At 36.7% G+C, this 16362-nt stretch overlaps 1 protein-coding gene across 7 annotated transcripts in view; it reads left to right on the top strand.

Moving 5' to 3' along the window:
* The window catches only part of SYNE1 (spectrin repeat containing nuclear envelope protein 1), a 287050-nt gene that overhangs the window by 5917 nt on the left and 264771 nt on the right, over positions 1–16362 (top strand). For all 7 annotated transcript variants that reach the window (XM_061988999.1, XM_061989000.1, XM_061988996.1 and 4 more), the window contains exon 2: positions 2937–3203. In XM_061988999.1, coding sequence (XP_061844983.1) covers positions 3183–3203 — 21 coding nt within the window. In that variant the 5' untranslated portion in view covers positions 2937–3182. The remainder of the gene's footprint in view (positions 1–2936; positions 3204–16362) is intronic.

Genomic DNA, 16362 nt, shown 5'->3' with positions numbered 1-16362 from the left:
AAATGTAACTTTATCTATTAAATCCAGATAAGTGGTAAATGTAATTAAAAAAAAAATAATTTATATGCAAAACTAAACCTATTTCATGTTTGTGTATTCATTTCTCTGTATGCTCAGACCAAAAATTAATAATAATGAATAATCACTTGTTGAATTCCAAAGCACGGAATAGTTCATGTAGTCTTTCAGGCTAAGATTTTCAGAGATTTAAGCCATACGCTATAAAAAAACCCTGTTCATTTTGAAAACATATCCATCTGAAGAAAGACCTTTCTGTCTGGCATTGAAATTAAAAAAATATTCCATTTATTACAAATGATTTCGTGTGACAACTATGAGAATAATTAATATTTTGATGTTTACAAATCTGAAAAACCTAATCTTTCAGCAGGAAAAAAGATTTTTTTTTTTTTTTTTTTTATTGTAGACTGTACATATTTATAGGAAAAATTCCTTTCTACATTACATTGAATAGCTGACCATGCATGTAGGTCTTCTTGTCCTATGGAGCTTTAGAAGTTGACCGAAGACATGTGAGAAGGGTACATGAAGCTTTGTTTCATCTGTTTTGCTGATGTCTGCACTGTGCTTTGAGATGTACTTTTCTTCCTGTGGAGTTACACATGAGAATTTCTCCATCCTACCTGTACTAACTTAGTGTCTTCTTTAAATGAGTCAATTCTCACTGCTTGCAAAGAAGAAGCCATATTTAGAACTGCAGATTCTTCTTACGCAGCATATAATTTAATATCAGATAGATAAATTATTAATTGCAAGTCTTCTGTTTATAAGTCACATAGTGACTCAATCTGCTGTATGAATAGCTTGAACATATATCTTCATTACAGTTTCCCAGACACTTTTTACTCAGAGTTAGATCAGCATTTTTCTTTAAAACTTTTCATGTACAGCTGATTTACACCAGCTCCATCACAGTGTGAGTGGGCTGGTATTCTGGTATCGTTGCTGCTCTTAGCCCAAAAACAGTCAGACAAGGCATTTTAATATCCCTTATCTTTGTCCAACAATTAGTCTAGTAGCTTTCTATTAAAAGTCGCTATACCTCGCTTACAGTGCTGCTCAAAATGTTAGCAGTGCCACTACTGAAGAAAAAGGGCTTCTTTTAGCCCAGTAGGTTGCTAATATTTCTGATTAAGATGGGGCTAGACAACCTGATGTTTCATGTAGATACTGCAAAGGAGACAAAGTTCATCAAGCTGACATATGGGGACACAAACAACTGAAAACCTCCTTCTGCTCCCTGTTCACCAAGTCAGGCACTGTTTGGAATAAAGCTCTGGTTATTGGTGCTCTATGCAGTGATTTAGCAATGCTGGGCCCAGATCGTCAGCCTGAGACAGTGTTGAAGCTGAGAGGTATGATAGTGACACCTTCTTGTGCCTAGCTGTTGCGGGAGTGAGACTTCCCAGCTGCCAGAGTCCCTTTCTGTGTTTGAGAAATAGTGACTGATATGCACAGTCTCTGTGCACTTTTGAGAAGGATGCGAGGCACAGCCTGGAACATGGAAAGGGGATGGGAAGGGAAAAGACTTCTGAAGGAGAGAGCAGGCACATAAGGGAAGAGTGTGAGGATATGAGCATCCAGATATCTTGTGCAAAGTGTACACATATGTAAAAATAGCAGTAATATGTTTGAAGTAGGTGTTGGTAGCAGTCTAGCCAGAGCACATAAGAGTGCAGCCCATGTCCCATGGCTGAACTTTACAGTCTGTTCTATACCTTGATCCATCAAAAGCTTGCTTCCCTCAGCATCACTAATTTAAAGCTAGCTTGGGTCTGCTGACCTAAGCAGAGCAAATGTATCCAAAATATAAGGTAAACATACAATAAAAACAGCTGTAAGAGGGAAAGCAGGTTGTCCCTTGAGTTAAGCAGAGTTTGAAGGGTCAGAATAGGAATTGTTGAAACGTGATTTCCTCTGGCAGCCCTGACATATGGACACAGGTTCTTTGGGACAGTTCAATGTGACTAAAGCAGTGCAGCCTAGAGGCTTGTCTGCCCAACATTAGAGGACTCTCTTCTCTGACAGACTTCGGGGCCAGGAAGAGAAAGAAATGCACAGAGCCAATAAATGCACTTATATTTTTGGTATTGATCAACTGTATATCATATTTAGGATGCACCCAGTGTGTGTATTATGACTCCCATTATTCTTGGTGTCTATATTCTTAGTTCTTTCTTCATGGGAAAACAGATACATCAATACACAATGTGTACTTTTTTCTCAGAAGATAAGATGATAACATTATCTGAACAATCTAGTTTGATTTGGTTGTTTGGACCAAATTTATAGTCATATCAACCTTATTAGAGTTAAAAGAGTGTTAAGTTCATGTGGCAGTTCTAGTTCACAGCTTTTGATATTAAATGATCAAAAATTCAACATCGTCATACATTAGAAAAGTGAATACAAATACAATTTAATCATAAAGTATATGAGTCTCATTATTTTGGATTGGAGGACATAGTCCAGTGGAGTTAGGGATTATCTTGATCAATGAGTTACTACTATTCCTGACTCCTTTCTAGCAAGGTGAAATAGAATAAGAGTTACACAGCTTTGAGATTTTACAAGTGATTTCATTTCTTCTCCTTTACACCCAACATTGTTTATATTAAGAAGTATTACAGTATTACTTTTAATACGTATAACATTATTGCTATTTCTAAAACAACATCCACAAGCATCCTCAGAAAAGCATTGATGTCTGGTGCATTGCCAATTGTGTTTAATGACTTATTTTTGCAGCTTCATTCTTCTGATGATGGCCAAGAAAGCTTTCAGCATTAATTGTGTCTCTGGCTAGGGTGTACGCTATGGGCTAAAGACATACTGTTCTTTAAATGTTAAAATAGACTCAGACTTTTGCAGAGATAGTATAAGTTCCTTCTAAGCCTTGATACTTTCTTTCTCAGGTGCTGAGACTGCTCGCCTGTGCTATTCCACAGCCCTGTAAGGGCTGACATTGGACTGGAGGCACCTGATTGACCCAGGTATGCTGTGCCAGGGCTGAGGGTTGAACAGTGAAAGGAACCTGTCCAAGATCCTCATCTCACTGAGCTCAGCAGCTTGGAGGAAAATTGCTGTTAAGGGGAAGTGGATTTGCTGCAAAGAGATCATGGCCTCATCCCGACTAGTGGCACGATCTAGAGATATTGCCAATGTCATGCAACGACTTCAAGGTAAGAGACTATCTTGGGCTGGTGCACTCTGCCATCTATTCATAAATGGAGGTTTCTGGGTTTTTTTCTACAGTGCACAGTCTGGACCTTATTTCTGAAATACCAATTCTTAATGTATCTACTGGAAAATATTTGCAGTATATCTATATGAATCCGTTGGTGTAGCATTAAAAGATAGTGTTTAAAAGCAGCTGATGCTATGAACGTGGATCCATGGGACAGGACACTGGATTGAAGATTATGAGGCTTTGGCTCTGTTTCTTCCATGTGACCTGGTTGTACGTCAGTTTTCTCATAGAAAAGAGAATAGAAATTTTATCTAGTCTTTTCTCAACTATGAAGTCTACAGGTAGATCTACTCTACTGATAAACTATTATTTATTAGTTTAGCAATATGTGCTGTCTCCAAACAAGAACTGTACCTCGTTATATTGTTAAGCACTGAAGAATTCACAGCTCAATGAGATCATAAGTGCTGAAGTTGGTGACTTTTTAGGTAACACATCACAGGATGTCTTTGCAGTATTCATTATGGTTTTAAGTTCTTATAATGAAGCATTATTAAATAAAGTTATAGTCTTATTTTTTAGAAAGTATACTGCACCTAAAAGCTTGCATTCAGAGTGTTTTTTCAAATAACAATGCTGACTAGAAACAAGTTGTTGGTGCTGCTGTAGGTTTCACTCTGTTAACTTTTAAAATTGATCATAAATCTCTGACCTCTTACCGTTTTACACCAGCTTCCACTGTCCTCAACAAAAGTTCATATACGTAGAGCTCTTGCTGCCCTCTTCTACATCTTCTAAATCTGGAAGCTTTATCTCCCCATGGCTTTTCCTTCCATTTATTGTTTTTCAGTTCAGGATATCTGAATTAAGCTTCCCAGCCACTAGATACAAGTAGCCTGGGATAATTTTCATGTAGCCTCAGTAGGTAAATAAAAGAATAAATAAAGATGCAGAGTCTGTCGTATTTCAACATGCCACAGCACTTCTCCAATTCTGAAATTGCTTGGTGTTTCTTAGCCTTTTGTACAGTTACTTCATCCTTGCTTTTTAAAATTTGTTTATTTAATTTGCTAATTCTTAGGCCACGTGCTTGCACAATGGCACTCATAGTTCCCACATAGAGTGAAGAAATATTCCCTGTCCATATAATTTGTTGTTTAATATTAGGATAAGACACTCCAGGTAGACACAAATGAATGGAAGAATGTGAGAGTACAGTAAGGCAACCTTGCTCACAGAACAGCAGACAGGGATCTTAGTACATTGTGTATGTGTGTATATATATAGATATATATCTATCTCAGTATACAATATAATTGAAAGAAGTCGTGTTCTTAATGAAGATCCCAGAAAAAAAAAGTGAGAGATTTGAATCAAGCAATGAAATGATTATGAAACTGTGAGACCTTCTAAGGAACATGAAGTGCATGTGAGAAATAGCAGAGGTGCTCAAAGGTTATGGGGACATATTGCAAAGGAAAGGATCAAGGAGCTGAGCTGTGTTTAGGGAAGATTATCCAGGCTAGTACTCTGAAGCAATGACTAAGGAGGATGCTGTAGAATGTATTTACAGAGTATGTGGGCTATTAATTATAACACTGTTATGTAGTAACTTTCTAAACATCTGTAAAGCTGTTGACAAAAAGTCTATTCTGTTTGTTTGCACTTTGCTTTTTTTACATACTTTTTCATTTTACATATTTTTCTCCAGTGAAATCTGACATCTAGTTCAGTGTACTGTATGTTTGTGGTTTGTTTTTCTTTTTGGAAATAAAGCAAAAATAATTAAATGACCTCTTAAGTGAAGACAGTTTAGAAGAAAATATATGGAATAAATGCAAATTTGGCATTGCATGGCAGTTTGAAGCTGTAACTAGATTCTTTGCTTCTCATACAAAGTCAGTTCAGCTTGATATTGCTGGGATCTGAGTTTTGCTGCAGAAGCACTACTTCAATAAATCACCAGTGCCAACCCTGGAGCCTAAGTCTTTTTTTAGTCTGTAGCTCTGCATTATGGATGAGCAGGCAAGCTGCACTGCAACTACCTTAGCCATTGTGAATTAAGGTTGTTCTACCTTTCAGGATTATAATCAGCTGAAATAGGAGCAGATATGGACATAGGAACATAGAGCTATTTCTTGATATGTTTGTCCAGAACTGTTGCAGCTGGAGCTAGGTGCATAGCTCAAGGTGAGAGTGGAATTGACAATATTCATGGTGTAACAGGAATAGAGATGGCCTGGAGGATCCCCAGTCACTGCCAAGCAGCAGGTGTGCTTTACAACACCTGCTTTTTTACCTGTCCATAAGTTATGAGAGGGGAGTTCTTGTGTGACACTGTCACAGAGTGCTATAGAATGTCAGTGCTGGGAATTTGCTGACATTGAGTGAGAGAGGTAAAGCAAGCTGTTCACTCTTCTCCACGCTGTTGTCCTCGTATTCACCTCATAGGTTTACAGTAAGCGTGTGTGGTGGGAGAGTTTAGGGAAGACCAGAAATATGCCACTCTTCTCTAGGATTTTCAACACTAAGTTTGAAAACCTAGCTATACGTACTGTAAGTGAATGCAATTCCATCAGCTCTCCTCAAAACTGTCAGAGAGCAGCAAAGTTTGCTCTAGTGTTAAGTTTTGGGTTTTTTAAATAAAAATATTTTCAGATACTTTGGTGATTATGACACCTGCAATACACTCTGTAAATGTTACAGAGTTTCTGAAAGACTGTATATCACTGCCTCAGAAGTCTACTTGGGACAAACAATCATAAAGACGTGTAGTGTGCTGGGCTGTGGGTTTGCATGCTGGTGTGTATACAGCTTGTCTTATCTCATGGTTTCCAAGCAAAGGCTTATTGTGATATTGCTCTCTCTGCCCAGAAGAATGGAAGAGCTACTCCTTTAGTCTGAGCCAGAAAGGGCACAGGAGAGAGGTAGGCACTGAGAGTAAGATTTAATGTCTCTAACTTAATCCTCTCTACCCTCCTAATAAAAATTGAGACATAGGGCTATTCAATATAGCTCAACCTGAACTCAAGTAAAAATGACAGGCCTCTCCAGAAGGAATATAATCCCTTGTCACTTGGATTTTGATTAATAAGGGTATGTTTTTGAAGGAAAAATCCTTCCTGTTATCTTTTACTTGCGCAAATTTTATAACATATATAAAAGGCAAGTGTTGCAGAAGAGTTGCTATTTCAACTGGAGAAGAGGTGGCCCCAAGGAAAGGTTAATTGTAGTTGGGAAGGTAAGGATAAATCCACAGAAGTCATAGTTTTTTTCTATCTCACACTTCTGCTAGACACATACAGTTAGCTGCATTTAGCATCTTTCCACTAGCTTCTGCTTACTGCTTATCTTTCCCTCAGCCCTTGCTTGAACAGTGCTACCTACCCTCCTCGCAGCTCAGGGTCTGCCAGGTCCATCCTGCCTGGGTCTTCTACAGTACTTTGTTTCCTAGTTGTTTATATTATAAAAGCAGTCACAAAACCTATACAGAGCTGGTGTGCACCACCAATTTATGTTCTTGGGATTGGCTTTGGGATTACCCAGGGAAATAAATGCCAGTGGACACAAAACCACTGTTCCTTGGCCTACAGGACATGCAAGTTTCACTAGCAGTATAGCTGGCCATACACTAAAGATTCTTAGAGCATTTTTAATAGCTGAAAAAATCAAAGCAAGGAATGCTGGAAGACAACGTAGTGAACCTGTTTTTCTTTGTAATCTCTACCATCACAGAATTCAGTCTTTTCTGTAAGTACTACACTGTTACAAGCAAACTGCAGTCACAATCACACTGTTCTGAAAAAAACCCAAGACCAGAAGTGACCCATTCTTCTGGACTTTGCCACTCCTATATGCTGAATTGCTCTTACAGGCTTGTAAGGTGATGTTGAACAGTAACAATATGCATGTTTTTCTTATTCCCACTTCTCCCTCCCTCTATTTGTTTCTTCCAGATTTTCAGTGAGTACTCTGTGCTGGGTAGAAATTTTTGAGTGGTATTGTTGCTCATTGTTGGGTGGTCCCTTTAGTTAAGCAGGATATTTTAGTCCTTATCTATAGTAGATCACAAAAATTTAGTTAGCACTAGTTTTAACATAGATGCCACCCCAATCAAGTTACTCTCATGTTGCTGGTATTTTGAGACCGCTATCCATTTTAACTCCATTCAATAAAACACTTCCAGGGTGTATAAAGTACAGCAATTGAGACAAGATAATGTTACAGGACAATCACTGTTAAGTCTGTTAAGGTTTTCTTCTGTCCAGTTTGCTAGTGTATAGTGCTTCCATATAGCCCTGGTGCTGCTGTCTTTTCTTCACAATCCTTTACTCCCCTGCAGTGCCTCAGTGAGATTCTGCAGCTTTCTTGGATTCTGAAGATTCTTCAGTTACAAAAGGTGCTAGTGTAAATTATTAGCTGCTCAGATGAGCAGGTCTTGTAACTAAGGCAATTCATTATTCATTGTCAGTACATTAAGGGAAAATAGACTCTTTTGACTCTCTTGACTCTGTGGACTATATGACCTGAGGTCAAGTAAATCTAAATGAAGAACTGGGAATCAGTAACATTGCAATCCACATGTTACTGAAAAAGAGGAATTAAAGCTTGATTTCAATCTTTTTTTGGCTTTTTTCAGTGTGAGAAAATTTAAGTGAATGTTATTTCAGAACAAAATATTGAAATATGAAGTTTGTGTGTGAAGGTTATGATATCTGGAAAAAAAATGTAGCTGAAAATCATTGAAGAGTAAAAAAGAACAAAAAAAGAGATCAAGTATTGTCATTTACTAGCACAAAAATGTGAAAGGGTTAGACTGCAGCCAAAGGTATTCAGATTGGATATTAGTTAACATTGGACAATGAAAGTTGTTAAGGCTAGCTGTAAAATCGCTATTGCTCGAAGTATTTAGTTCTGGTTTATGCATATGGAAACAAGTCTTGTGAGAATCCACTTCTGACCAAGGCATCTGACAGCAATAATCTGATGTATTGCTGGAAAAGATAAGTTCTGAGCTACCTATAAGTATTCCAAAAGCAGAGAGGAAAGGATGCAATCAAAACATTTCACTGGTAGCACAAATGACTAAAGTACGCATGGAATTCAGGGTATGGTGTTGTATTAGAATGTTTTGTCATAGAGAGCAATAAGTATCTCAGTGGAAAGAACCTTTTTTTTTTTTTTTTTTAAATTTCCTGATGACAGTTAACTTTCATTTTCTGTTCTCCTGAGTGAGAACATAGTCCTGGGGCAGTCAGTGCAACGCAGAATTTCTTTAGTGAAATATCGTCCTTTTTTTCTATTTTTAGAATTTTTTATTTGTTAAGAAGTGGCAAGTTAGTGATTTAAAATAATTTTTAAAACTTAATATTGCAATCTCATAGCTTACACTTTTACATTGCTTTTATTTTTTCCCAGATTAATAATATAGTGTAAATAAACATATTCCTACATATATTTTCCTTAATTGCATTTTTGGTGAGCACAGGAGGCTTCTCACAGGTTGGTAAACTAATCTGTGCATCTCTTTCCAATTGGTTTATGGTCAACCATGAAAAAAACATTAAAGATCACAAAAGTAGTAAAAATGAGAAGCATGCATTTGCATTCGAGTTTCTATTTAATAAAAACATATTGTTTTCAATTTTCATCTGGGATAAAGTACATAGTTAGGACAGAAAATGTTTGACTTGGTAGTATCCCACATTGAGATTGCTTTCATTTGGTTCTGGAGGAACAATTCAAAAACTGAAATTTTTCTGGTTTTATATTTAGCTATTTAAACTCTGAGGACAGGATTCATATACACAAAATGCAGGACGTAAAATGCAAGAGGATCTTCCTTGGATTGTTTTGTAAGCAGTGGTTAAAAATGGGGCTTCTGAAATGTAGTAGATATCCAAAACATGCCAGGCAAATTGTGTGTTATACAAATGTGTATAAATGAGCTTCAGCAGCTAGCTCTTCTCGGTTGAGTTTGACAGGTTCATATGTAGGCATCCACACTGCAGCTGTTTAACATTGGTTGTGATACATCCCTGTCTGAGGTCCAAAAACTGTTTTCAGTTAACACTTTATCTTAAAATAACATCTGCTGTACTTGATATTGGTGTGAAAGGGGTGATATTGTAAGAAGTCTAAATAGAAACAATTATGTGTACATTTTGAGAGTTTAGTGAAGATAAAGATTTTGAGAAGGAAAATATTATGGTGGTGAGTATTTTTGAGAGCACCCCCTCTAGTCTGACAGGCTGCTAGACAGACAGTTATTATAGTAATACCATTGGGCTGGGGGTAATGGGAAGCAAAATATCTTCAAAGTGTTATGATGTAAGGCTATGCAAGCTATGACAATTGTCATCTATCTGTTTTGCGACATCTAAATAATTTCTGGTTTATATTAGAATGTACTGTAGACTTGAAAAAAATAAACTTTATCTTCTCACAGCTGTGCTGTAGTGTCTTCCTACAATACATCTTGTACATTTTGGTGTATTACTAAATTTGAATATATCAAATTTTCATCATAAATAACCGTCCCTTTTGGAATGCCATATCTGCTGGTTTTCAATACTGGTGGAACTGAGAATTGCAGTCTCTTGCCCCTAGTTACTATTTAAGAAGCATGAAAATAGTTTTGTAGAGGAATTGTTACTGGTGATGCTTGTATATTGATACAGAGACTTCTGTAGTGTAAAGACAAAATATTTCAGTGAGAAAGTTCTGCTGTTTTCCTGTAGTCCTGTTTTGCTCTTTTGTGGAAATTAAAAGCTTCACCATCTTTAATTATCAGGATGATAATATACTTTAGAGAGCAGATAAAACACATGGATAAACTATAACACCTAACAATTATTAGCAGTTTCTTCCACAGACTATTTTTAGAATGCAATTTTTATTTTGCACTTTAGAATTCATTTGCTTAAAAATACCCTAGTTTTTGTCACAAAGCTTCTCCTTATGAGTCATATCATAGAATCTAATTTTAGACTCATGCTGAGGTTTTTTTATATGGCAGTTGTATGTATCCAAGTGAATCATTTATTACTGTGTGCAAGAAAACAGGCTACTTGTTCTTTTATCTAAGATGAGAAGGAGCCTTATGAAGGAGTGTCAACAGCCTATTAAGAATCCAATAGTCTATTTAAAGCGAAGAAAGGAAGCAAGCAAGCAAGAAGGGAAAAAAGAAACCCTGAAATCACACACATACAAAAAAACCCCATTCCCTAGCTATTTTGAATTTATTTCTTCATGTTAATCTAAGAAGAGATGTTTGAAATATATTACATTTTACAGGAAGTTATAACTGATTACTTAATTGCACAGCTAATTTTTATATTGAAATTCTGTTTGCTTGTTTTTGGTGGTATATGTTTCATTTTTCTCATTTGTTAGTAGAAGTTAGTTTAGAACCAATCCACATATAATGTTTATTTCAGAAGATGAGTGAAGGAACTAGGGCTAGTTGGGCTAGTTGTAAAAGATAGCCTTCATCCTTCCCATTGAACAGGTGTTGGTTTATTTGGGGTTCTCAGTGATTATTTAATTCAGTATCAGAACTGTTAGGGAGCTAGTAGAAGAGCAGATGTTTGAAGATGAGTAACCTCCAGGTAAGCATGGAAGAAGGAGTAATGCTGACTTACTACATGGTGATGACTGTTCCTCTTGGGCTCCAGCCCAGCCCTGGCATAGCCTACCTGGCAACCAAACCCCACACCTCAGCCTACTCTCACTCTCTCTCTGATTTACCTGCATCTCATACTTTCCCTGCTGCAGAAACATGATTGTTAACATATAGCATTGTGAAATGTTGTTTGGAGTGTCATTATATGGAATGTAAACGTTAGCATATTGAGATATAACTCTTGAGGCTTCTTTTACTGTAATTTCACTAAATTTTATGTAATTACATTTTAGTATTTGTTACATAGTCTTTAGTACTTATAAGAGGATTATGCCCTTACTGATGCACGTTGGTTTAAGTGTCTATGGAGAATGTATGTAATCTCTTTAAAGCATGGTTGGGCTTGTGACACAAACCTGCAAAACCTATGAGTCTGAAAGCTAAAGACTGTCCTTGTATTCAACCTGATACCAGATGCATCTGGAACATTTAGTAACAGCTTGTATCCACATAGCATTTGCTGCAGAATGCGAGTTACAATTTAGTTTACCCAAATCACTGAGGAGTTTTTTGTAGCTATGCCGGCATAATTCCCAGGGAAAATTCATCCTCCCCTTACAGAGATGCTGAAATGGACAAATATGTTGTATTCTTCCTAGATTCTCTGCACCATACAGGCCAGCTGATGTAGCTTGTCATAAATGCATAAGCTGTCATGCTTCCACCAGCTTGCTTGGCGGTTATCATTGACATGCCTGGAGAGGTACAGGTTCTTCACCGTATAGTGCAAGAACCATATGTCATTGTGGACTTCCTGTACTTTGCTCAAGGTGCTATTGTGAGAAAGCTACTCGCTTCCAGACCTTGTGAATGCAGCAGCTGTTCTGTAAAGGCTTTATCTTAAGCTCATTAAAACAAAGGAAAAATCTTCTTTCCTTAAGGTGAGGGGAATGAACTATAACAGCAGTAGTAGGCGAAGAGTATTACTGTTAGCTTTCCGGTCTTGGAGGGAAAAAAAAACCCAAACCACCTTACGTACAGGATCACAGTACTCAAGAAGATATGAGGCCATGCCAGTGTAGCAAAGCAAAGCAAAATATTTTCTTGCTTATAATGTCTAATGGATGAAAAGAAAAAATTACAAAAAAGCTCACTTAGGAGTGGAGACTGTAGTCTTTAGACTCGACTGTTGATAAGAAATTATGGTTATTTGAGATAAAGTCAGTTTTTGGATTGTGTTTTCATTCTCTCAAGGAAATTGAAGTAAATCATCATTATTACAATTGAGTTTGTGTAGAGGCCTAACTCTTCATTCTGTTTGTTTTGGACAGGGTTTCTATTTCGTTGTTTCATTTGCCAAGAAGTCCTTGGGCTTTTCAAGGTTTGTGACAGCCATTCGTGGTACAGAGTCAGATCTGAGGCTGCAAACTGATGGTTGCTTAGTAGACAGTTGCAGATAGAGGTGAATTTTCTCTCTTACTTGACTCCTGTTAGTAACAATAACAAACCTCACCACCTGATAGGTTTACTGGCTAGTCTCGAAACACCAGATGTTTTTTTAGGAGAAAATTGAGAATCAGCATCACCAGATACAGCAGTTAGGAGCTACTTAGCTGGTCACTGTAGCAGCCCAATCATTCTCTGTTCTTAGATTGTCTATGTACTTAAGTGCTGTTTTGCAGTCTGGATACTGCTGTGCTGTTCACAGGCAGATGAAGCTGGTGTGCCTTTTTACAGTAAGAAGGACAAGAACTTTCTTTTTGTGATAGTCACAAAGCTTGTGCTCCTATCCAAATGAGGAAAGTAATGTTCAGGAATGGACCCTTCTCTGACATTTGCAGCCCAGCTGGTACTTTTCCCCCAGTGCATTGTCACAGAAACTCCAGCCATGGTGCAGGTGAAGTGATGCTTAAGGAAAGTCAAGCTTATGGACAGAAGAGACAGAGGTGGGACTATGCAATGATAAATCACAGTTCATTGAAAAAGCAAATGTGATCAAACTGCTCTGTTAGCAGACGTCTTCTGGGCATAGAGTTTTGTTAGCTGATGTGAGTTACAGTAATAAAACGTTGATAATCATGCCCTGGTTTGAGACTGATTAGACAGGACATAAGGCTAATTAACCTGGATTTATGGCTGCTTTGCATTACTGAAGTTGTACAATGCAGGAAGAATAAGATTTGAAAAGGGGCACCTAGAGATAGATATTGCCATAGAAAGGCATTATGTGCATTTTTTTAAACCTCTTTAGAGATATAAAACTTCAAAGACCTAAGTACTTCGTAATCTGATCTATAAACATAGAAATAAAGAAGATTAAAAATCTTCAATTACATTAGCATTCATAAATTAGAAATCTATTATTTGTAAATGTATTTAGTACCCTCAACACAGTTAATATTTCTAAACCTAAATACTTGCCCTCAGTTGCAAGCTAAAGGCAGTGGACTATCCTGGAATTACTACTTTGTTCTTTGGTGCCATGTCCGTTATATAAAAGTGAAGTCTTGTGATAACCTCATTTACATTTCTAAAATATACATCAATCCTACCAAAAAACAATAGCTGTAATAAAGTATTAGATTGCTGCTTTTTCATTTAAATTAAACCTTCTTTGAATACAAAGATCAGAATCTTACTGTGAAGCTTCTGCTTCCCAGAGAGACAGAAGATTTTTTTTTTCCTTCTATCTGACTGACTGTCTCAGGAACAGAAAATCCAATGCTTTTCCATCACAATGTATTGTGGAAGGGAGAAGACTTAGTTGTATAAATAGTTTCTGGTCTTGCTTTCCAGAATCGCCTTTTGTTTGGACACTTTGGTGAGCTTGTACACAGCCTCATTGCATAATTCTTCTTTCATAATTCTGAGCCTCTCTTTTCATTTCTGTGGTTACTAAGAAAGCTGGAGGTGTAACCAACTGCCAGAAGTGATTTGAATAAACAAAAGGAATCGTGAACAGTTAATTGTTGTGTTTATATCTAGTTTCTAAGAGACTAATACTTCATGCTTACTGTCTCTGAGTGTTTGTATTTTAGATCATGAGCACATTTAAATCCTGTATTCCCTGGGGAAACTTGTGTATGCCCAAAAAAATTACACTTCATATTTATATTTATCAGTAAGAAGTCTTCAGGTTTTGAATGGGAAATTACAGGCATTTATGAATTAGACAACAGCATATTATTATGCTAACTCTTAAGTAGATTCTTATTTTTTCTAATTTTTTGTTGTTGTTCTCTAATTTTTCAGAGAGATATGCAAATATGTAATGATTTAACACATTTAGACCTGTGAAGGTAGTAAGGATAGTTAAAATCACTTTCCAGATGGGAACTTGAAAAAACAAAGGTCTTATTCTCACTCCTATGAAAGTGTAGGATGCAACATGGCTTTTACTGCAGTCAGAAAAAACAAATCAGTTCCTTAAAACTCTATTGAATTGGTTAAGTATCAAATCAGATCTACAAATCAGGTGCACATGAAGCTACCAGTAGTTACTAAGAGCTATTTTTGTTTGTTATTAATAACTAGTTCATGTTGAAGGCCTAAAATAGTGGGAACTGTGTCATCAGGAATAAGAATAGGAAGCAGCTTGATATTGGGCTTACAAATTGCAATTTACATATTGAACAGCATGACAACATATTTTCTTCAAGTAACCAAAAATTTTGGAAATTGTATAGGCTGCAGTAAGTTTTTTTTGACAACACCAAAAAAGTCTAATTCTTGGCATAGTTAAAATGGCAAACCTCATAGTTGCAAATATGCAGCTATTTAAAACAATAGGCATGACAAAACAATGATTGTTCTTCAACTGAAGTGCAAACTGCCAGCAAGACTTGTGTTTTGAAGGAGACCAAATCTGGAATCTGTGCCATTTCTCTTGTACCTTTCAGTGAAATAGTTAATTAACATAACATTAGTGCTGGTGGTTAATGAGCTCAGATTATTCTCACAGGCTCATGATGAAGTTTTGGAGTATTCAAACTGAATTATGGTAATGTCACAGGTAATACAAAAGATATAAACAGAGTTAAATGAAAATGTGCATTGCACTTTCTTTGTAGGGCAGGAAAAGATTGGAGATGATTGATCAAAATTCTGGACGCTTGGCTACTTCTCATTGCCAAAGTGAAAGCACAGAAATCAGAGCCAAGTGGAAGGCTAAATGGCCTTAAAGAGAAAAAGCCCATTTCACAAAAAAAACCCCCAAAACTAAAAATCTTTGAATGTTTTATTTGCACCTACCATAAAGATAAATTTGTTTATAGATATATAAGATAAAAGTTAAGCAAAAATCTGTGAATAATGTTTTCAAGGAAAGAGAACAAACAAATGCGTAGGAATACACATAGAAGTGAAAGAAAAAGGGAAATGAAAGCAAAAGCAACCAACGTAACCTTCTGATAGGTAGAAATGTCAAAAAAAATATAGTGTGGAAAGGAGATTAGATATTGAGAACAGCCATAACATTGCCTTGAAAAATGAAGCAAAAAGCAACTTTACACATCTAACCATAAAAAAATACCATGGCAAGAGTTTTAACTCTGCATATTCAGTCGACATCTAAGAGCACCTTTGCCCCAGAGTTCAGGTTTATTCGAGTAGTTTATTTTGGAGGCACTGTACAATATCTGCCAGGAAAATCCACATTCTTCCAAGCATCAACCTCACTAAGAAATCAAACCTAGATTTGTGACTATGGTCTCAGTGTTCTGTTTCAGAATCCTTACACACCAAAAGGTGAAGTCTTTCATCTGATTTAGTAATTTTAGTTCTGGATACAGTCGAAGTCTCTATGCCATCACTACTAGCTTGCTCCCTCTGTTTGCTAATTACCAAGTGAGGAGTGGATGCTGCGTCTTGCTTCCCAAATCCTCCTGCATTCTCTTGGACTTATTCTGGCAATAAGTCCTAAGTTATACAGCAACAGCTGTTCCCTAGTCTGTTATAAAGATGTACCTCCATTTCTTCTCCATTCCTGATAGAGACCTTGTTTTCTAGGTCATTACTTTGGTTTCCAAATAATTTAAAGTGCTCAGTTCATACAATTAGACTAGTTTCAGACTGCTCAATTGTTCCCTTCTGTTTTTCTCTGGCCTTTTTCACTAAAATTACATATTTTACTAATAATTGACTTGGATGAGAGCAAGTAATTTTAGCATTATCTAACTTTCAAGATTTTTTTACCTTTTTGCTGCAAAACCCGAAAGAATTAAAAGCTTAATAGCTGATACTTTCATATAATTAAGATTGTGAAGTAGTTATTGGTTCAGATTTATATTTAGGCACTGTCATCAAGATTTGTATTCTGTTATAGAAACATTTAACATGAGATGCTGAGATCTACAGATACAACTCAATAATTTGTCACTGAAAGCCATATGCTGCAGTTACATGACCTCTTTCATTGTATCTCATACCAGTGCTACAGGATGCTGATCATCTGTTCTCCAAAAATCTTTTTTCCTCAGTGACTGGACATAATTTGAGGCTGATTGCCAGCAATGTTGGACATAAGCTT

The sequence above is a fragment of the Colius striatus genome, chromosome 2 (assembly GCF_028858725.1).
Source record: "Colius striatus isolate bColStr4 chromosome 2, bColStr4.1.hap1, whole genome shotgun sequence".
In the NCBI taxonomy this organism is placed as follows: Eukaryota; Metazoa; Chordata; class Aves; order Coliiformes; family Coliidae; genus Colius; species Colius striatus.
This window is presented reverse-complemented; position numbering and strand designations above follow the sequence as displayed.